This window comes from Lissotriton vulgaris, chromosome 2_1 (genome assembly GCF_964263255.1).
Source record: "Lissotriton vulgaris chromosome 2_1, aLisVul1.2, whole genome shotgun sequence".
Classification (NCBI taxonomy): Eukaryota; Metazoa; Chordata; class Amphibia; order Caudata; family Salamandridae; genus Lissotriton; species Lissotriton vulgaris.
In genome coordinates, this window is record NC_141687.1 from 1,992,445,640 (window position 1) to 1,992,468,236 (window position 22,597).

General features: G+C 43.9%; 1 protein-coding gene across 6 annotated transcripts in view; it reads left to right on the forward strand.

The window, feature by feature from the left end:
• CRTC3 (CREB regulated transcription coactivator 3) overlaps nucleotides 1–22,597 on the forward strand; it is a 1,134,508-nt gene that overhangs the window by 397,933 nt on the left and 713,978 nt on the right. For all 6 annotated transcript variants that reach the window (XM_086958213.1, XM_086958215.1, XM_086958212.1 and 3 more), the window contains exon 3: nucleotides 2,348–2,467. In XM_086958213.1, coding sequence (XP_086814339.1) covers nucleotides 2,348–2,467 — 120 coding nt within the window. The remainder of the gene's footprint in view (nucleotides 1–2,347; nucleotides 2,468–22,597) is intronic.

The following is a 22,597-nucleotide window of genomic DNA, read 5'->3' on the forward strand; positions in this document are numbered from 1 at the left end:
CCTGGTTACTTTAACAGTATTTTATATTTAAGGCTTCCCTTCATCTTTCCTTCTGCTCACAGCTCTGGTTGTTTTTCACAGCGGGCAATTTCATTAGTGATACTACTGTGTGATTCATTGTCCATCAGCTGCTGCGTGAGAGCCTTGCCCTGGTCACTTAGGCTCGTCTCTGGGGTTCCTGAGTTCCTTGTTATAAGCAGGCTTTCAGGAACAAAGCACTCAAAATGATGTCCTTTAAAAAACAAATTAATCCAAAGTGACAATTAATGAAACCACAACTACACCGTCCTTATTATTACCCACTGAAAGAAAACAGCAACTATTGGGGAACCCCGAGCACCCAATCTTGTAATACATAAAGGAGTGAAGCCTCATGTGTACACTGACTAGAGGAGTGACGTCATCCAGCCGCTGTTCATTGGTCACAGCTCCTTTCGATGCAGTGGTTTCATCGGTTGGTAATTCCACTTTGGCTTAAGCTCTCTTACAGATCACAGGATCATCAGTCTTTATACTCACTCTGATGTGCAGGGATGAGCCCTGACCAAGGCTAGGGTCAGGGCCTCCTCTTCACTTGTTGAGGTACCTAAGCCAGGGTTCTTCTGTCGAGGCACTTACGCCCAGGCTCTTTTGTTGAGGCACTTAGACCAGGGTTCTGCTGTCGAGAAACTTAGGCCAGGATTCTGCTGTTAAGGAGCTTAGGGCCGGATTCTGCTGTTGGGGAACTTAGGCCAGAGTTCTGCCGTTGACACTTAGGCAAGGGTTCTGCTGTCGAGGCACTTAGGCCGGGGTTCTGCTGTTGAGGCACTTAGGGCTTGGTTCTGCAGTCGAGACACTTTGGCCAGGGTTCTGCTGTTCAGATACTTAGGGCTGGGTTCTGCTGTTGAGGCACTTAGGGACGGATTCTGTTTTAAGGCACTTAGGGCCAGGTTCTGCTGTTGAGGCACTTAGGGCGGCCATCAGGTCAGATGCAACCAATCCGCCTCTTACAACCATGTAGCAAAGTTCACCCAAATAGCACACACTATATGTTTTTTAAAACATACACGCATAGCTGACAAGTTTTTACCCCATTGCGCGACTTTGCAATTTGTTCACTGTACTTAGGTGTAACATTTCAGTGCCTTTTTCGTGACACACTCGGGTGAACATCTTGCCAAAAAATGCAGTACAATCAAAGGTATCACTACCGTTACTACCGTTTGTGACACTTGTGAAGTAGAAAGACCCCTAAAACAGCCCTTCGCTTGACATGCATCCCATTTCAAACAGGATGGTTCTGGATAATTTTGTGGAATAACAACAAAGAAAGCATCTAAAAGCAGCGTTTACATGTGTTCTGAATCCCTCATGCTATAAACCTTACCCGCAAATGTTGCTTTTTGTGCCGCTCAGAAAGGGAGCTGTCTGTGCCCCACGGCGGCAGCCCGTTCTTCACAGCCTGGGTAAATACAACTCTGGGCACCGAATGTGGTCTTGTGACCACGGCTGTATGATTCACCACTCAGGGGCAGAGGCCAGGCTGAGAGACTCTGCCTTTGGACACGTGGGAAGATGAGAATTAAACTTTTGGTACTTTTGTGTGTGTGTTTTGTGTGGTGGCCCGAGAGACCGTGTGTGCAGGTTTTTTTTATTTGTCTTATCTTTTTTTATAGGAGTGTTCTCAACATTAAATCGTACATCCTATTGAAACATACACAAGCATTTGCAATGCAATAGGTCTCTCATTTACACAAGTTTGAGCTAGTGGCATTGTAAATGACAATACCTTTTATTTATGTTTTTGTTTTTAAAACATAAATAAAAAGCATTGTCATTTACAATGCCAATAGCTCAAGCTTGCGTAAATGCGAGACCTATTGCATTGCAAATGCTTGTTTATAATGCAACCTGTGTGTTGTCCATCTGTAATGTTGTCACTGTATTACTGTATTTGTTCACAAATGCTTTACACACTCCCTCTGAGATAAGCCTGTCAGCTCGTGCCCTGCTACCAAGGCGGTGAGCAGGGGTTATTTTAGAAGTGTAGCCCCTTACCCTGACTAGACACAAGGGTCTAATGGTCAAATGTACCTACCTCTGCCAACTAGAGACCTTCAAATCCAACATTCCGCAATATACTTGGAGTGCATTCATTATACATTGGAACCTGGCTGTGCCAAGTCTAAGCTCGGTATCATCTGCCTTAAGTATTTAACCATGTATCTTTTAACAAATGTAGGGCTGTTGCTGGCAAAAGACGATAGTCATGCATAATGCTCATTTAGTTCTGCGAAGTAGTTATTCACATTGTGTTTTAAAACATAGTTACTAATGACCTCCTTCTTTCCTTTTCTGTTTTTTTCAGCCTTCAGTTAACCCCACAGATAACATTCGAGGAATGCGCCATCATGGACTGGTGGAGAGAGTGTCTCGAAGTCGTCTACATCCCTCTTATCATAGGCCTGTAGAGAAGCATGGGCGACCAATATCCTTTACATTTTGGTGGCAATGCCCTTGTAAAGGACATAAAGGGAAATTGCTTGTTTTTACATATATATTGAGTCACTTAGACTAGCTGGACTGTTTTATTTACCATTTAACTAATGAATGAATGAGGTTTGTTGTCAGCCAACACGAACATGATATTCTGTGTATAATGGTTAAATAATGTGCACTGTGGTCAGTGTCTGGTAGTGTAACTAGCACATTCTCATGCAATCCAGGTTTATGTGTAAGTGTTTTGAGCCATTTAGCTTCCCTACATTTTTTTTCTTCTTTTTTGGGTGGCCATGTTTTTGGATCTCTGCTGTGAACGAGTCTCACTCACTCAATACTCTGGTAAAATGATTTTGAGTGTTAAGAACCAGTGCCTGCCTTTTAAAGTAAGGGCCACTGCTGTGCAATGGTGTAAGAGGCTCTTGGCTAGTTACGTGTGATCACTTGTGCCGAGAAAGTGGGACTACTGTCTAACTGAGCCTGGTATCTGTGCATAGGTAGCCTGTAATAGAAGGGATCTACCTTTTAAGTAGTTTAAGGTCAGTGCAGACCTTGTAATTTAATTGGATATTCAAAAAGAAAGGTTGGTATTTCTTTTAGACTATAGTGTAAGTCTGTAGTACTTCACCAGTGCTTAACATTATTTACACTGTGAAGCGAGAATTGCACCAAAGGATATTTTCATATTGGCTGGACCTAGAGAAGAATGTAATGTCTTTCTTTAATAAGCAAAGGTTGAGTCAAAATATGAAATTATTTCTACTGAATACTCCTAAATGCAAATTCCTCACATATAGAATATTCTGTGGCGCCAGACTAGATCCAGTGAAGTTTACAGCAATTCTTAAGCGTGCCAATTGGGGTTGCAGTGTGGTACAGCAGATACTCTGTATCTCCCGGAAGAAACAGAGTAGAGTCACATATAAATTGCATTCTAGGGTGCTGAAGTCAGTTGCCCCCCCCAGTGGATCCAGATCCCTGCTCCCAACTTTATTGATCTTCCGATTTCTTCACATTTACCTGCGGTAGTGTATCAGGGATAGTGTCTCCCCAAAAACCACCATGATTCAAGCTGTGGCGTGATAGCAGAAAGCCAATGTCAGTTGCAGTTCTGCACAGCGCATCTTTGGTACTTGGGCTCTGGCCACAACTTCAATTTGTGTTATAAATGTGCCTTCATGAACCTGAAGATGCTCCACAAGCAAGAGGCAAATCGCTGTGTCGCCGAACTTAAGAGGCTGCGGTCGAAAGCGAAGTCAAACTCCAAGTCACAAGGCTATTTGCAATCCATTTCAAGAAGGCAGTCCAGGGTGAACCTCAGTTCCCAAAGTCTTCTGATAAGTCAGAGACATATCTTAAGTGCAAGAAAGCCAAGCGGAACTCAACCCCCTTCTGCCATTCGAAATCTGACAATATGGGGCGAGGGCCTAGATTGAAAGTTCATAGCCCACTAACTTCTTCTGACTCAAACCCAAGACGCTTTTGCATCCCTCTAACATGTCTTCAGGTACCGTGGATCTGTGAGTTGTTTCAGTTAACGCTGACAGACCCTCTCTTGACACCAACTAATTCCATGGTTGCTGCTTCTGGGATTGTTTCTGAATCGGGTTCATACTTCGACCTCAGCCCCTGAGCCCATGCCAATCTCTTCTGCACCAGCACAGATGCTGACTCCAGTGTTGCCGGCACTGGACAAACCTCTGATGCTAGCCTCCTAACCTGTCGGCTTGCTCCAGGACTATATTTCACTACAAGATTACAAATGCACACCCAGCGAGTGTGCAACCAGACTCTAGTCTTAGACTCTGCCTTGATGCCAGTACTATCAGAGGGTAGATTTTTTTATGGATCGACTCTGGTGAGGATATGTAAAAGTTTCCCTATGACACCAATGATGATGAGGAGGTGGACAACATTCCCCTTACTTAGGGGCTCATTACGATGGCGAATGGACTTCAGTCCATCCGCCATCGTCCCGGGGATGGGACCCCCCACCTATGAGGTGGCGGTCCCACACATGGAATTAAGATGCGACCGCCACCACGGCGGTCGCATCTGCAATATTTAACATTGCGGAGGGTGCTACTAGGTGCAGAACCCGCCGCAATGTTAAAAATGCACCTTGTACATTTCCCTGCACTACGTGGCAGGCACCATGCGCTGCCTGCCAAATGGTGCAGGGAAATGTAGGGGCACCATAGGTGGCCCCAAGTGGAAGTTCAAGGTGCCTGGGGGCAAAGTGGGCCCAATACAGGCCCCCAAAATCAATCCCCGTCAGCCTTTCCATGCGGGGATACTACATCCTAATCAGGCGGGCGGTGCCTGTTCGGCACTGCCACCATTCTAGGGTTGTGGGGCGGTCCGACAGGCAATCAGATCCTGTGGCGGTCGAGCTTTCCGCCCGCCATCACAATCTGGCGGGCGGAAAATAGCCGCACAATGGCGGTGAATCCACCACAGGCAGTCTGCTGATGGCGGGATCATCGCCAACGTAATCAGCCCCTTAATATACTGATCGTGGACTATACCTAGATTTGCAGATTGCCAGGGTGCTAGATACATCTTCAAAGATTGAGCTAGACTTGGGACACCAATAGAATAAAGTGCCTCTCTTGCAGTAATGGTGCAAAGGGCACTAGAAGTGCTAGACTTACAGTTGCCTACCATTGAAGCTAAGGCAAATTTATTAACTGAGATCCTTCAGCCAGGTCCAACCTCCTCTGAGCCATTTTTGCTATTCAAGAAGACACTTGCATACACTTTCATGGCCACTTGGTCCAAGCCATGCTCGGTCCTCTAGTCAGTCGACCTGTGGCCAGGTGAACTACATTGGCCCCCAGTGATCCCAATTATCTGACACAGCATTCTGTGCCTCAAAGCCTGGTGGTACAATCGTCAACTGGTAAAGTCGCTCCTAATACCTTTCCGAGCATTAATCAGAGAGTTGAAACACATTGAAGCCCTCAGAAAGAGAATGGTAATTTAACCTAAACATGTACCTTCTGATCATGTACATCAATGCTTTATTATTTATTTCTTTATTTATAGAAATTATAAAGAGCTTTTTCACTGACTGGTATGCTGGCACTAGTCACTGAAACAGAGAAATATAAGAACTAGCAGTTTGAAAAAGCTGCAGAACAGGAAGGTTAGTGGGTCAGATAATCAAGATCAAGACTCAAATTACTTAGGAAAAAACAGTTCTTAGGGTCCTTCCTAAACTACAACAAATCGGTTAAGGACCTCTGTGAAGTGGAAGCTGATTCCAAAGTCTGGCTAGCCCAGCGTGAAGGTTCGGCTACCTCGACTGGATTTCCTAAAGTAGTCACACACACACACACCATGTTGGCTGTAGAAGAGCACAGAGATCTACTGTGAATACATCTTCTTAGTCTCTTGTAAGGGAACTGGTCCCAGTCCCTGGAGAGCTTTGAAAACAATACCAAGCGATTTAAACAGAATACTTTGTTTTAGTGGCAGCCAGTGGAGATCCTTCAGTGATAGGAGGCAAAAGCTCTTCTAGGTCTGTTCAAGGCATGCCTGGCCACCGCAATCTGCACCCTTGACGGATGGCATAGTAGATATTCAGAAGCACCCAACAGAAGACTATTACAATAATAAAAGCGACTGAGGATGACACTACGAACTACCAAGGCTATAGCAGAAGGGGGCAACATCAGTAGTATTCTCCGTAGGGCTCTCAGAAGCAAATAAATAACCCTGAGGTTCTCCTTGCTAAGTTTTTTATCAAAGGTAAGTACCAGATTCAAGACTGAATCGGCTGGGACCATAGTTCCGTCGACTGGCACCATGACGTGAGCTTTATTAGCTGAACAGCATGGAAGCTCAGTCTTATCCCAGTTGAACTTCAGGGAATTAAAGTTAAGCCACTGGATAATATCCTTCATACAATCCTGACATTGACATGGCCAGCAAGATCTTTCTGGCTGTTCCAGAACACCACAGTACCTCACCTTCTCCAACTGTATATGATGGTTAGGACAGGGTAAAGTATATCTTACGTACTTGCTTGGACACTACAAACTCTGTTGAACCAAACAATTGATATCGGTGTACTGCTTAGAAGGGATGCCTGAATGCGAACAACTGTTTTTTCTTCTTCCAGGGGTTGTTTAGGCGTTCCCTACGTACCTGATAAGGGATCAGGCGGATAATCTGAGTTATCCTTTCCTCCCAATAGGGATACCACACACACTAAGGTAAACTGTCTAAAGGAAACGGATCAGGTGGGAACAGATACCCCACTGTTTTATAACACAGGCCCTCATCCACCACAGCGGCGGCCGGCACAGGTAAGCGCGGTGAACCGGGGCAGGGCGCTGCAGGGAGGGAAGCTGACACGCGATGGAATTTGATGTTATTTATTAATTTAATTATATCTATTCTGTCGGGTGTGGACTTCCCCGCTCTCACCCGCCCCAACCACGTTTACCTTTGCTGGCCGCCACTGATCCAACAATTAGGTGGCCATTGGCTCCTACTTGTACAGAGCACTAAGATCTAAGGGCGAGCTACAACCCATCAACCTACGTTAGGAGCTTTTAGGGGATATGGGTATTTAAGTCTAAAATTAATTTTTAATAATTTTATACTTGCTTTTCAATAGGGAGAGCTTATCCATTTCTCCAGCATTGAGCGTGGATCACAGTTGTATTAACAGAGTGGTAAGATGAACTGGAACTGGAATATGTACACAATTTTTAATTCACGAGTGCTTGCCATAGTATACAATGAATGAGGTGTCTTAGCCATTTTAATGCATTGACAGTGTCTTTTCCCTACAGATACGTCATCTCCGACAGCAGGACTACACCTGACTTCCAACATAAAACTCCTTGAAGCAGGTTGTAGTAGATTTAATTTTGCTTTTATCAAACAGCAGAGAGAGAGACCAAGTCCTGATGAATACCTATCCCATCTGATTAGAGGGTCGTACATTGGTAGAAGCATGTCAACCTTTACCGGTGAGTTAAATCAAACTCCACAATAATTTTAATTCTACTGCCATGAGGCTCTAAATAAAGTTTTAGAGGGTCCACCCAGGCGGTAGTTTTAGATAACAAATATTTCCCCTCTGCACTTTCCCTCATGCCATATGTATATTGGGATATTCATCGCACTTTAAAAACTATTTCAAAATAAAGGAATCCACTCAGAGCTCCCTAATGTTAGTTGATGGGTTGTAGCACACACTTAGATCTTAGTGATCGGTGCAAGGAGGCCTCCGAGGATGAAGCATGCCAACCAACTGGTCGGGTGGGTATTGCCTATGTCCTGACACAGTAGTGTATCTGTTCCCACTTGGTCCTTTCTCTTTAGGCTGACAACCTTAGTATGTGCGTCAAGCGTTCCTTATGGACATGCCTATGGATAGCTCTCAATGTTTTAGAGTGAAGGCTCTACCCCCACTTAAAAGCCCCTGCGCAAGAGAGAGATTTTGAGAATCACTGGATTCTACAGAACCCCAATGACCGATGGACCCCTCATGGATGGACTCCTGTCTGGAAATGTTGGACACTCTGGACTTTTACTGACTTAGACTCTGTGGATCTGTCTCTCTGCGTCCAGTGTCACTGGCCTTAGCACTCCCTAAGGTGGACAGTAGAAGGGGTGGACTTTCTGGAGGACCCTGTAGGAGAGGGTTCCCCTTGAGCTTCGGTGAACTGGTCCTGTAGGTCGGTGACTGTGTGCTGAATACTCAGGCACCAGAAAGGTGGCCAGGAGGCTGTTGGAACCGGGAAATATAAGCAGGGAAGACAGTCTGCCTTGAGGGATGTGGGGTTCTGCTGAGGAAGACTTTGGGTAAAGGAGAACAGGGAACAGGTGATGGCAGTAAGGAGCTGATGGGCAGGAGGTCAAACATCAGCTTTCATTAACCAGAGGGAAAGCACTAAAAAGATAGTAAACTAAAGGTCTCCTGCCACTCCTGGGGCACATGTTGTGCCCCGCCCCACTTTTTAGGAATTCCCTGGGGAAGGGCAAAGCCCCAGGGGTCGATGAGTGCTGTCGCACTGGACTCAGAATCTTTTTGGGAGGTCTGGAACCCAAGAGCACTGTGGTAAGCCACCTCCCACTTTCCATGCCTGTGACTGGGTAGCACGGTGTAAAGGAGTCAGCTGACTGTTGCGGTATGAAAACAAGGATTGTTGCTCCTGTGCTGGCCCAGAAAACAATGTCATATGAGCTGGGAGCTGGTCGAGTTGCGCAGTTTCGGCCGCTCATGGTCTTTGGGGTGTAACAATCTAGAATACCGCACAATGTTTGTGGCGTCCATGGCCTCCCTGGGTACAAGGACAAGCAACATAATGTAAATACGTGTTCCTCCGGTGACACAGGAAGGGCAGAAGCACCACCATCGTCATATGGTGGATCTGGAGGCTGCTCAGGGAGTGACATGCCCAGAAGAGCCCCCACCACAACATTGTTGTCACCCTAAGTCTTCCCAGAACTATGACATTGAGACACTTTTCTTGAAAGCGGCCCAGTACTCTGTGTCTGCTCTGGAATCCTGCGAACTGGATTCCTGACATTAGTGTATTTCCTTTGTAGCAGAGCATCTCTATACATGTACTTATGCACTGGTGTGTTGCTTTTCTTGTAGCATGAAAGACTCCTACTCTGTATAGCCCAATGATTTGTGTGCTGGGCATATTTTCAATGCTATTTTATTACTTTTTAACTATCAAAGAGTTTACAGCATCAATTACAAATGTCTATAGTAGTCTAGAAGTTAAGCATCATACAATATTGAATTATACTAGTTTATTTTTACTTTAATGTATTAAAACAGTGATTAAATATGGGTTGAACAGTTTATATTAGTAGATGTGGTAGAGCAGATAGGCGAAGATAAGTAGTATATTTTTACAGTAAAAGGGCCATTCCAGTACATACGAGGGTAGACAAAAAAGATATCACAATATAAATTCCATTATATTTTAACACATAGAGTTCCAAAGAGCCTGCTGAGGGGAAAACAGGTTTGCTACTGCTCTAGGAGTCTCGTATATGTTCATTAAAAGCTTGTGAAAGCGCTTCCAAAAGTCAGGCAGTTTCATATTGAAACATAAAAACCTTAATAGATATTTTCAACTTGAACTGCCTTCAGCATAATTCTTCCATTTTCCCACAGAAGACTGATTAAACCAGTTTTGTCGCTTAATAAATGTCCCATATTTAGTCCCCTCTGATAAGTGTCAATGAGTTCTGGAATAACTGGATAGGTTCTGACCGACTTTACAGACATATTTTTCAGTCCTATTCCTATGGTTTACAACTCATTGTGTTTCTATCTCTGATTTGTGCAACGCAATGATTGTTGAGACAGACCTGTCAAAATGATTTTGAGATGCCATTGACAGTATTATTTAAAGTGCTTAATTTGGGGAGGTAGGATGGATGCATTTCTTTTTTGCAAATACTTGCTGTATACCCACTGACATCTATTCACAAAAATGTCAGGGGTAGCGTAAGTGACATCATTTACCGTTTGATCTCCCTGGCGGCATCAAAAGAAGTGACATCATGTGTACTTCAACATGATGCCATCACAAGATGTTACTTAACTTTAACATTGATGATATCACAGTGAGTAACCTAAACATGCAAGAGAATTGCAACAAATAATGGTAATAAAAGCCAATACAAATCTAATGTTTGAGGCATGTGTGTTGTACATAGACATGCTTTGCATACTCCTGCTGTCTATTGTTGGGTCTGGATGTTTGCAAGTTGTTTTTCTTTCGAGTCACAAGGTAACTCCTCCTCTTAGTTATAGTGTGCATGGTCATTGACTCCATTGTTAGATTGTTTTCTTTCCACCATTGGGTTGCGACTTGTATTGCAGCTCTGTGGTTTGAGACTCTTTTCGGGATCCTTTCGGTGCACAATGCACTCTACCCTTGCCGGTATTGTTTCGACAACTATTTCCATTCCTCACATGTCAAAATTAAAAAAGCTTCACTCATCGGGTTGGAACACCCCGACCACCGCCTTCGAGCCTACCCCGTCGGGGTTACCTTCTACGCGACACCAACTCCATCTACGTAAGCTGCAGATGGAATAGATTCCCTTTCAATTCGGCCTTCAGTGCCACTCAAAGTACCCGCTCACCAACATCCAGAAAGTTTGCATGTATGCTTATCTCCAGAGTACAAAGGAAAACTGTGATGCCTGTCGGTCATTTAGATCTAAAAAGACATTGCAGGACCATGGGGCTTGACGTACAGACATGCAAAACAGAGAAGTCACACCCAATATCTTCGGTCAAGAAGATATTCAGCAACAACAAGAAGACATGGAGGTGTAGGCCGCCGAAGAAGAAGAGGCCTTATGAGTTCAAGACTCTGACTTCGAACTCAAGATTGATCTGGAGTTCCATGATCTTCCGGCTGGTCAAGGTGCTGTGAGTACCCAAACCCCTTTGCCCACACAAAAACCTACTTCTACTTAAACAAAAGGGTTCTGGGCCACTACTGAAGTCCTTCCATGGTAGGCACAAAGTCTCTGCTTCAAATGCCCCGCTCTCTGACTCTGCACTTTAAAGGACAAACAAAGCCTTCCTGCTCCTCCCCGAACAGATACAGTACCTTTTCAGCTCCCAAACCATTTGTATTGAAAGAGAAGATCGTTTTTGTTTACAAATCTCCAGCACCAAAACATAAATCTGCTTCTCCAACAAGTCCATCACTCATTCTACAGACTATGCAGAAAAGACTGGTTCCAAAACAAAAGAAAATACATATTCATTCAGAGACTGGACACATTATAACAAAACCTGCAGAAATGCCATCTTCCAAAGGAAAATCCTATTTAATTCAAGGCACTGGCTATTAGATACTTTTAAATAAGTATATAGCTACCAGTTCCATGCACCCTATTCTTCTTCTTCACCACCCCCACTTTCATCTGTACCTTTGGTACCTTCTTCACCTACAGACCCTCTAAACATCAAACTTCTGGGTTCTCCTCACACAAACTCAGACGAAGATGTAGGGGATGACAATATTTTTGAAGCACCACCAGACAGACCCCTGGCTGGGTTATGATGTAGACCCTCCAGGATACACAAATTCTGATCTTTATTCTGCAAATCCCTCACCTCCAAATGATAATACCTCATATCAGGAGCTCATTTCCTGGGCAGCTGTATTTTATGGGGTCACCTTACACAAAAAAAAGCCTTAGAAGAAGAATTTTTATTTGAAACCTTAGGTACTTCACACAAAACATCTCAATCTTAAGACAATGCAAGTGCACGCATTATTACATCTATGATGGACAAAAAATATAACCCACCCCACCATCTGACCCAATTTTTATTTAAGGTCTGCTTCCACCAGACTCCTTGGTGGTTCCAGTAAAGGTAGAAAGTCAGTTAATGTAATTTAATGGAAAACACCCCAGAAAACTATGAAAAGTTTGCAATGGAGTTTGTATTGGAACAGGAGAAATTCTAAGATGGCTGCCCAGAGGTAGTTACCACTGCAGCATTCTAGTGTTTCTGAACTGAAGGCAGTGATAGAATGTTCGGCGAGCTCTCCCTTAGAACTCTGCACTTCATCTGAGATTTTGGTGGATTAGGAAGCCATTATTGTGTACTTTGCGCAAAAAAGACGCTCCACGGTAGTTGTGTCGAGTGAACGTCGTTTTACTCAACCGTCCTGTTAGAGTGAACTGTTCCACCGAGGTTAGTGTCTCAGCACTGATTAAACCAAGTAAGGTATTCATTGTAAAACATAGTTTTGATGCCTAGAGGGAGTGACTTGTTTCTTGAGGAGTAGTGTTTTTTCAAAAATTGCACATGTCAAATATTGGGGTCAATTGAGGAGTTACCTTTTAACAGTCAGCACAAGTTTAATTTTCCCCGGAGAAGTATTCAGTGTTAGAGTTGCGATTATATTTCAGATGAGCATGGCAAAGATGAAGAGTGTAAATAGTTTGAATGAGCATTAGGCTTCAGGTTATTAAATGTTCTCAAGGCATAAGCTAGAAGAAAAGGCAATACTTACCGAATTCAAGAGTTTGAGAGTTGTATTCTATTCCTCCCCCTTCCATAGCAGATTCCTACCTAGATAAACAAAAAGAGAAGAAGCTTTAAGAATACAGAAAAAACTCTCCAATAAGTCACAAGATTATAGGTGAGCCTACTATTAATACATTCCTTTAGTCTCCTATAGGACCTTTGAATCAACAATTCTGTACTTAGAAAATCATTATTAAGTAGTGTGAAAAAAAAGAAGAGAGGCAAAGGTCAAACATACTTTGGGTATGTAAAATCATTTGTATGTAAAGTCGTTCATTAAGATTCTTAAGAACACTTTTTTCATGCAATATACAGTAAATTAAAAAGTCAATGTTGATGCATGCATTTCTGTAAGCTCTTCAATCTATTCCCAAGTGAAAACCACTAAAGTTACATACAGCGGGGGTTGAGTTCCATACGAAGCTGAGAAGAACCAGAAGGAGGGCTTCGCAGTCTCTTCTCTATCCCCATCCCTCCCCCCCCCTTGATATAATTAGATGACAGGAGAAGTTGGAGAGGGGTATTGGTAATAGTCGTCGTTCTGCTCCTGTGTATTAAGAGACAAGGCACCTGACAGTTGTGTCCAATGCTCGCAAAAGAGCAAACTCACAAACCGCAGCTGACGCACCTCATAACAAAAAATCAAATGCCTCAGGTAAAAGAGTTGCTGTACAATCAGCCAATCACTGCCGTATAGCTAATACACAGGGTCTTCTTGCCAGATACGACAGAGCTCACTGAGATGAGATGAGATGAAAGAATTACTTGTGTCTCCGAGAGGAGCTTAAGAAAAAAAGACCGGAATTAGTGTAGGTGGGTAAATTAACGTTCGAGGCATATGAGCTGTAGATCGTATACTTGTGCATAGATCGCCATCTGGTGTTGGGCTCGGATGTTTGCACTTTGTTTTTGTCTAGGAAGAAGTCTTTGTATTCATGAGGTAGGTGACCCCTCCTTAGTACTATAGTGCGCTTTGACTACTTCTCCAGATAGTTTTTTTCCGCCATCGGGTTCGGATGTGATTTGCTGCGCTCCGGGTCGGTGTCTATTTCGAACCCCCCTTCAATGCGCAATCCCTGTCCACTCAACTGTATTATGTCAATCACGCTTCCCTTTCGACGAGCATCTTTAAAACAAACGCCTCGATCATCGACGCGGGCCGTTGGGCCTATCCACGCCGACCGCACCTGCAGTCAAAAGAAAGGAATCTTTTCAAAAAATGCCCCTGGTGTGGTGCCAAGTTCCCACACACGGACTTGCACAAGGTTTGTAATCTCTGCCTCTCCCCGGAGCACGAAGACAAGAACTGTGAGGCGTGTGCATCGTTCAGGACGAAGAAAACCATCCGTGACCGTTGGGCTCGACGTCACGAAATGTCTCGCGGAAGCAGCTCGATTCCGGACGTCTTCGGAGCTGATCCCAATGTGCAGCCTGAGCAACAAAGTGATGAAGAAGACATCTCCACTGACGACTCTGACGTCGAAGAGGAGACCGTCACCCAGGGTCTGTGGTCCATGAGTACCGAAACCCCTCTCCCAAAAACCAAACCTAAGGCTCCAGTAACACCCTCGGGCTCAGGTCGACACCCGCAACATGTCTCAGAGGCCTCAGGCCCGGCTATGAACCTAAAGACAAGCCTTCAGACTCGGGCTCGAGCCAGCCCCATTCTGGTGCCGAAAAGTCACCTTCGTCATCGAAGCACAAGACCAAAGATGTGCCACTCTCTCCTTCGTCAACACCGAAGACGGCCTCGATGCCATAACCCTCAGCGTTGAAACATACCAAAGACAAACATTCGGAACCGAAAAAATCGTCAGAGCCGTAAAAAAGTCTTGGAGCCGAAAAAAATCTTGGAGCCACAAACTCCTATAACAAAACCTAAGGAGTCCTAGACCCCACAAAAAGCCTCAGAGAAATGGTCCGAAGAACATCCTGACTCAAAATATACGGCACCAAAAAAATACATTTTACCTTATTTTTTGGATCTAAACCAAAAAACTCTTTTTATTGACACAGAGACTGGCAAATACGTCGCCAAGCCTCCAAAAAAGAAAAATTTGACACTTCGGAGGAACCTGAAATACCCTTGAAATGAAAGGAGATGAGTACTAACACCTCTCCACCTCCTTCTCTTCCTCCAGCTGATCCAAGTCTTTTTATTTCTCCACCACGCTTCCCACAACATACTTTTTCACTTAAAAAACTAGATGACAAGGATGATCATACCGATGAGGGTGGGAATATAGATCCAGATAGGGCTGATGATGTACATACCTTCCCACACGATTTAGTCCCTTGGGATGACTACAACACAGATCCCGACCCACATAATGACTCGGACCTCTATCCATCTAGGCCATCACCACCAGATGACAATATTGGGTTTGCGCAACTAATCAATAGGGCTGTCCAATACCACAGGGTACAGTTACATTTTGATCCATTAGAGGAAGATTTTTTACTTGAAACCTTTTTCACCCTTGCAAAAGTCCACGCACACCTTGCCAATGTTAAAGGGCATGCTCAAGCATGACACAGATGTTTTTAAGGACCCTGTCAGAGCCAGGATTCTCAACACCAGGGTAGACAAAAAGTGTAAGGCAGCTCCCAATGACCCAGTTTACATTAAAGGTCTGATCCCTTTGGATTCTCTTGTGGTGTCTAACACACAGAAGAGGGCAAACTCACAGAGTACAGGCAACACCACCCTCCTGATAAGGAGTCCAAACTAATAGACACATCTGGTTAATGTATTGTGTCACAGGCTGCAAATCATTGCCCGATTGCCAATGCCCTAGCTTTTTTGGCCAGGTACGACAGGGCTCACTTTGATGAGATTGAAAAGCTCATTTAACTCCTTCCTGACCAGCACAAACAAAAAACCAACGACCTTGTATAAGAGAGGAAATTGATCACAAATACCTCAATTAAATGTGCGCTTGACGCGGCTGATACCGCATCTCGTGCCATTAACACTAGTGTTTTGGTATACAGACACGCTTGGCTTTGAGTCTCCGGATTCAAACAGGAGGTGCAATCTGCTATTCTTAATCAGCCCTTTGATCAAGAGCATCTTTTCGGGCCTTCAGTTGACACATCTTTAGAAAAGATGAAAAAAGATATGGGGGCCGGTCTTTCAGGTTGTTGGCTCCACAGTTGTGGAACACACTCTGCCTGTGTCACTGCGCAGCACTTCCAACCTGTTAGCATTTAGGAAGGGCCTTAAAACTTGGCTTTTTGTTCTCTAGATTTGCTTTTTCTTTTGATTTCTGGTCTCTTTTTCATTTGCCCCGTTGTGTTTTCTGTTACAGGTTATAAATAAAAGCGCCGGGACACTCCGCGGAGTAGCCGAGAGCTATAAAAGACACAGTTAACATAACATAACATAACTCCTAAGTCCATGGGGGCTTTACAATTCCCTTCCCCTAGAGGTTCTTTTCACTGCTCCTTCTACCGGGCGGGCTCCAAAACCATTGGCTCAGAACTTCCCACCGATCATCCCACTCCTGTCGGGGGACGTCTCTCACAGTTCCTACATGTCTGGAATTCAGCCACAACAGAAAAGCGGGTAAGACATATTATCCATTATGGTTATTGGCAAGAACTCACCTCTATTCCACCAAATATTCCTCCCAGACAACTTCCAATGTCCTCGGAACATCTGACACTTCTCAAACAAGAGGTTCTCTCTCTATTACAAAAACATGCAATAGAACCAGTCCCCTTGCCTCATCAAGGCACAGGGGTTTACTCCCTCTATTTCCTAATTCCAAATAAGGACGGCTCTCTCAGGCCCATATTGGACCCCAGACCGCTAAACCTCTGTATTCAGTCGGATCACTTCCACATGGTCACTCTCCAAAAAGTGCACCCACTGCTTTAACAGGGCGGCTTTCTCTCCACTCTGGATTTAAAGGATGCCTACTTTCATATTCCCATTCACCCCGCTCACAGGAAATATCTCAGATTTGTGGTAGATTTCCAACACTACCAGTTCAAAGTCCTCCCATTCGGGGTGACTACAGCACCCAGAGTCTTCAGACAGTGTCTCGCAGTAGTTGCGGCCCACTTACGAAGACATCACATTCATGTCTTCCCTTATCTGAACGACTGGCTCATAAAACCCAAGTCAGACAGCACTTGTGTGCAACACACACACAAAACAATCCAACTGCTTCAAGATGTGGGATTCACGGTAAACCTCACCAAATCCCACCTCCATCTGTCCAGCATACAACAATATCTAGAGGCTACGATAGACACTTCAAACGCTCTAGCATACCCCAACCCAGTCAGTATAAGCGCCACACAAGCACTAATAGCAAAATTTCAGCCTCAACACTCACTACCAGCGAGAGTGTTCATGCAGCTAGTTGGGGTGATGGCCTCTTGCATTCTCTTCGCCCCTCATGCTATACTCCAAATGCGTCCCTTATAGGAGTGTTTGGCACGTCAGTGGAACCAGGCTCAAGGTCAGCGAACAGATCTGATGTTGGTGACGAACGCACCCATCGCTCTCCGCAGTGGTGGAACACACAAAACCTTTCCAAAGGGCGGTTTTTCCTAGACCCGGTTCCACAGATAGTGCCAACACCAGATGCATCGTTCACCGACTGGGGAGCTCATCTTCAAACCCATACCATTCAGGGCATGTGGACTCCTCCGCATAACAATTCCACATAAATTACCTAGAATTGTTGGCAATCTTCCTAGCGTTAAAATCTTTTCAACTCCACCTCGTAGGCAAAGCTGTCCTGGTCCATACAGACAACATGACAGTCATGTATTACATACAAAAAACAGGTGGGGGACACACTCTGTGCAGATTTCACACCTAGATCAAATCATATGGAAATTAGCCATTTCTCAGAACATAAATCGCCTTGCAGAACACCTCCCAGGAGTACGCAACCAGATTGCAGATCTGCTCAGTCGTCAAAGACAGCAGATCCATGAATGAGAACTTCATCCTCAAGTTCTGCTTCCATTCTTTCAAATGTGGGGCCACCCAAAAATAGACCTGTTTGCCACACTCCAAAATGCAAAATGCCCAAGCTTCACATCCAGGTATCCACACCCATTGTCCAAAGGCAATGCGCTATGGATGAACTGGTCCGGTAAATTTGCTTACATTTTCCGCCTCTCCCGCTCATTCCGCTAGTGGTTCGGAAGCTCAAACAGCATTCCCACACAATGATCCTGATTGTTCCAACATGGACCCGGCAGCCATGGTTCACAACCCTCTTGGAACTATCAGTAGTTCCTCATCAAAAGCTACGCCTTTCACCCAAGCTTCTCACTCAGAACCATGGAGAGATAAGGCATCCAGAACCCAGTCAACTCAACCTTGTAATCTGGCACCGCAAATCTTAAAGTTTGGCTACCTCAATCTCCCGCCAGATTTCATGAACATCATTAAAGAGGCTAGAGCTTGCCTTGCCGCAAAGTGGAAAAGATTTGTAAGTTACTGTACAAATAACAAAATCAACCCACTGGATGCTTCAATTCAAAACATCATCTGTTACCTTTTGCATCTACAACAACGTAACCTAGTGTATACATCCATTAGACTACATCTCGCTGCAATAGCAGCCTATCTCCAAAACAGACAACACTTGTCTTTGTTTAGGGAACCAGCTATCTAAGTATTTATGGAAGGACTTAAAAGAATAATTCCACCTAGAGTTCTACCCTCTCCAGTTTAGAACTGAAATATGGTCCTAACCAGATCATTTGAACCACTGTATAAATGCGAATTACAATTTCTCACCTGGAAAGTAGCTTTCCTGGTTGCGACCACCTCTCTCAGACGAGTCATTGAACTCCAGGCATTAACCATACAAGAACCATTTCTCCAAATCAATCATAACAAAGTGGTTCTTAGGACTAACCCAAAATTTCTACCTAAAGTTGTGTCTGCTTACCACCTTAATCAGTCTGTAGAACTCCTAGTGTTTTTCCCTCTACCAGACTCCGTAGCAGAATGAGTTCTTCAAACGCTGGACCTAAAAAGAGCGATACTTTACTACACTGAAAGAACAAAATCCTTTAGAAAGACTAAACAACAACTTTTTGTGACTTTCTCCCCACTTCATAAAGGCAATCCTATCTCAAAAACAGGAATTGCAAGGTGGATAGTTAAATGCATCCAAATATGCTATGCTAATGCCTAACACACGTTAACCATTCCCCCTAGAGCTCACTCCACATGTAAACTAGGGGCATCTATCCAGCGCCTTGAGACCCTCATGGGTGAGTAGCGCGCTTACAATTGATTGATTGATTGATATGGCATTCTTAGGGAACATTCCCCTAGATGACATCTGCAAAGCAGCAACTTTGTCTACACCACACACTTTCACAAAACACTGTTGTGTAGACGTGCAAGCAAAACAACAAGCTAGTGTGGGCCAGGCTGTATTAAGAACACTTTTTCAAACCACTGCAACAGATACAGGTAGCCACCACTAACAGGATAACTACTGTATAGTCTATGTTTAAGTATACGATCTACAGCTCATATGCCTCGAATGGAAAAAGCTACTTACCAGTATGCATCTGTTCTTGGCATGTAGAGCTGTAGCTTCTTATATGCCCAACCACCTCCCCAATTACCTCTATCTGTTCCAGTACTATCTTACTTAGATACATTACACATGGACATCCTTTTCAATTTCTTACTAACTCCATCATAACCCTCCATGGCAAAACAATCTGGAGATGGAGTTGATGCCCATGCGCACTATAATCCTAAGGAGGAGTCACCTACCTCGTGACTACAAAGATTTCTTCCAAGACAAAAACATATATATACGAATCTACAGCTCTGCATGCCAAAAACAGATGCATACTGGTAAGAAGCATTTTCCTTCCAACTCCTCCATAAGGTGTGCATTAGATGCTGCCGAAACAGCTGCCAGGGGAATTAATATCCAACAGACATTATTAAATGTTCATTTTGATAAACAAAATATTTTTCCCCTACAAGTGAATGAAGTCTTAGAAAAGATGAAGAAAGACACTGAAATTGCTAAATCCATGAGAGCAGTTCAAACGCCTCTCCATTTGACGTTCCTTTTAAGGAGAAGGTTCAAAAACAACTTCCACAGATGCCTTCATATTGGCCACAAAATCAATCCTCTCCTACTAGAGGATATAAGAGAGGCAGTTATAGGTGTAACAACTGCAAAGGTCGGGGCAAAGGCACACCAACCCATACCTCCCCATTGGCTAATAAACAGTGACTCCATGATCATTCCCCCGATCATCTTACACCTGTCGGAGGTTGACTATAACATTTTTTTCCCACTTGGTAGTCAATAACATCAGACAAGTCGGTGTTGGACATTATCCAACATGATTATTGCCTAGAGCTCACCAGCAATCCTCCCAATATTCCATCTCGCACTCACAGAATTTCTCTTAAACATTAACAACTACTCAAACCACCATAAATCTTCTCTATCAGCTAGGATTCACAGTCAATGCTCAAGAATCCCATCTTCAACCTTCACCGCTTCAATGATACCTAGTAGCTATAATCAGCACTCGAATAGGTCTAACCTATCCAAATGTTTAAACACTGCTACCACAATTTCAAAGCAATCTGTATCTCACAGTCAAAACTTTTATGAGACTTCTAGGGATGATGGCATCCTGCATTGCTATGGTGTCCTATGCACGACTAAACATGCGTCCTCTTCAGAAATGTTCATTACGTCAGTGGACTCAATCACAGGGAAAACTACATGATCTAGTGTTGACAGACAGCTGCAGCCATTGCTCTCTGCAGTGATGGAAGACAAAAAACTTGTCAGACGGACGGTCATTTGTTGACCCTGTCTGACCAATCGTGCCAACAGCTAATGCATCCCTCACAGGATGTGGTGCTCATCTTCAATATCTACTGGTTCAGGGTCTGTAGGACACAAAACATAAGAATCTCAACATCAACTACCTAGAGCTTCAAGCCATTCACCTAGCTCTGAAAGCATTTCTACCTCGCCTTGTAGGCAAGGTTGTCCTAGTCCGGATGGACAATATGACAGCTTGAAAATGTACCAAAACAGGGGGAGACACACTTCCTACAGTTGTCATACCTCTCTCAGACCATTTTGCTTTGGGCGATTCATCACAAAATCCACCTGATAGCAGAACACCTTACAGGGACAGACAACGACTTTGCCAACCTTCTCAGCAGGATGCAGCAACAAGCCATGAGTGGAAACTCCACCCCACGTCCTCCTCCCATACTTCCACAAATAGGGTTTCCACAAATAGACCTGTTTGCGACAGCACAAAATGCAAAACTTCACCTCCAGGTTCCCACACCCTCTACCCAAAGGCAATGCCCTACAAATTAATTGGTCAGGAATATTTGCCTATGCTTTTCCGCCTCTCTCTCTTCTTCCATTTCGGGTTCAGAAACTCAGGCTGATGCTTCACCCTCTTTCTAGTAACTCCCACAATGGCTTGTTAACCATGGTTTACCTCACTACTCTAACTTTCAGTAGTCCCACATGAGAAGCTCAGTCGCACGTCAAACTTTCTCACCCAAAATCGATGGCGAAATCAGACACCCAAACCCAAAGGAACTAAACCTAGTGATTTGTCTCCTTAAGTCATAGAGTTTGAATATCTAAATCTGCCAACAGAATGCATGGACATTCTTAAAAACGCATGGAAACCTACTACTAGAGCTTGCCTGGCAGCCTAGTGGAAAAGGATTGTTATTTATTGTAATAGTCAAACAATTGATTCACTAAATGTTTGTATACAAAACATTATTTTCTATCTCTTTCATTTACAATGCTTAGATCTTGCATATACCTCCATACATCTACAGCTTGCAGCAGTGGCTGCCTACCTTCAAAACAGGCTACATTCATCTTTGTTCAGAGTACCAGTTATTAAGGTTTTCATGGAAGGCTTTAAAACAGTGATACCTCCAAAAGTCCCACCTGCAACTGAATGCAGCCTCAATATTGTTCAGACTAGACTTATGGGTCTACCTTTTGAACCTTTCCATAATTGCCCCTCCAATATCTTTCCCTGAGGGTTGCTTTTTTAATTTCGATCACCTCACTAAGACGTGTGAGTGAGCTTTAGGCACTAGCCTTAGAAGACCCATTCTTTAAGCTTCACAGGGACATGGTGGTTCTTCGTACGTACCCAAAATTCCTTCCAAAGGTAGTTTCTGCTTTACATATTAACCAATCAATTGAGCTACCTGTTTTCTTTCCCAAACCAGATTCTGTAGCAGAAAGATCTCTTCATACTTTGGATGTTAAAATATTTAATGTATTACATTGACAGAACAAAAGATTTTTACGAATTTTTGTTGCATTTGCTCCTCCTCACAAAAGGAAACCTATTTCAAAATCTGGCATTTCCAGATGGATCGTTAAATGTTTCCAGAAATGCTACATTGTAGCCAAAAGGACTTTATCTGTACCTCCTAGAGCACATTCTACTCGTAAAGTAGCAGCATTTATGGCTTTCTTAGGTAATATACCCATAGCTGACATTTGTAAAGCTGCTGCATGGTCTACACCACACACATTTACCAAGCACTATTGTGTGGATGTCTTAGCACGCCAACAAGCTAATATAGGGCATGCAGTGCTAAAAACACGTTTTCAAATAACTGCAACATCCACTAGTTACCCACCGCTTTCCTGGAGGGCACTGCTATACAGTCTATGCCAAGCAGGTGTATCTACTGCACACCTGCCTCAAACGGCTTTAGAGTGGGTCGCAATCCAACCTACCTCATTAATATTCATCAGGTAGGTCGCAAATAGCTACTCATTCCTTACCTCGTGATTCGAAAGACTTCTTTGAAGAAAAACAACTTGCAGACATCCGGATCAAACACTAGATGGCAGGAGTTTGCAAAGCCTGTGAATCTACATGGCAAAAACTGTTGCTTCTAGGGTAAGTAACATAATCCTTAGTCATACGCCATGTAGCAGATAAGGTGCTGCCGTGACAAGCGCTTTGTGAAGCCACAGTAGGTAAATTGTCCAGCCATCCACTCCCTAAAACTGCTGTCACATGTCAGACATTTGGCAT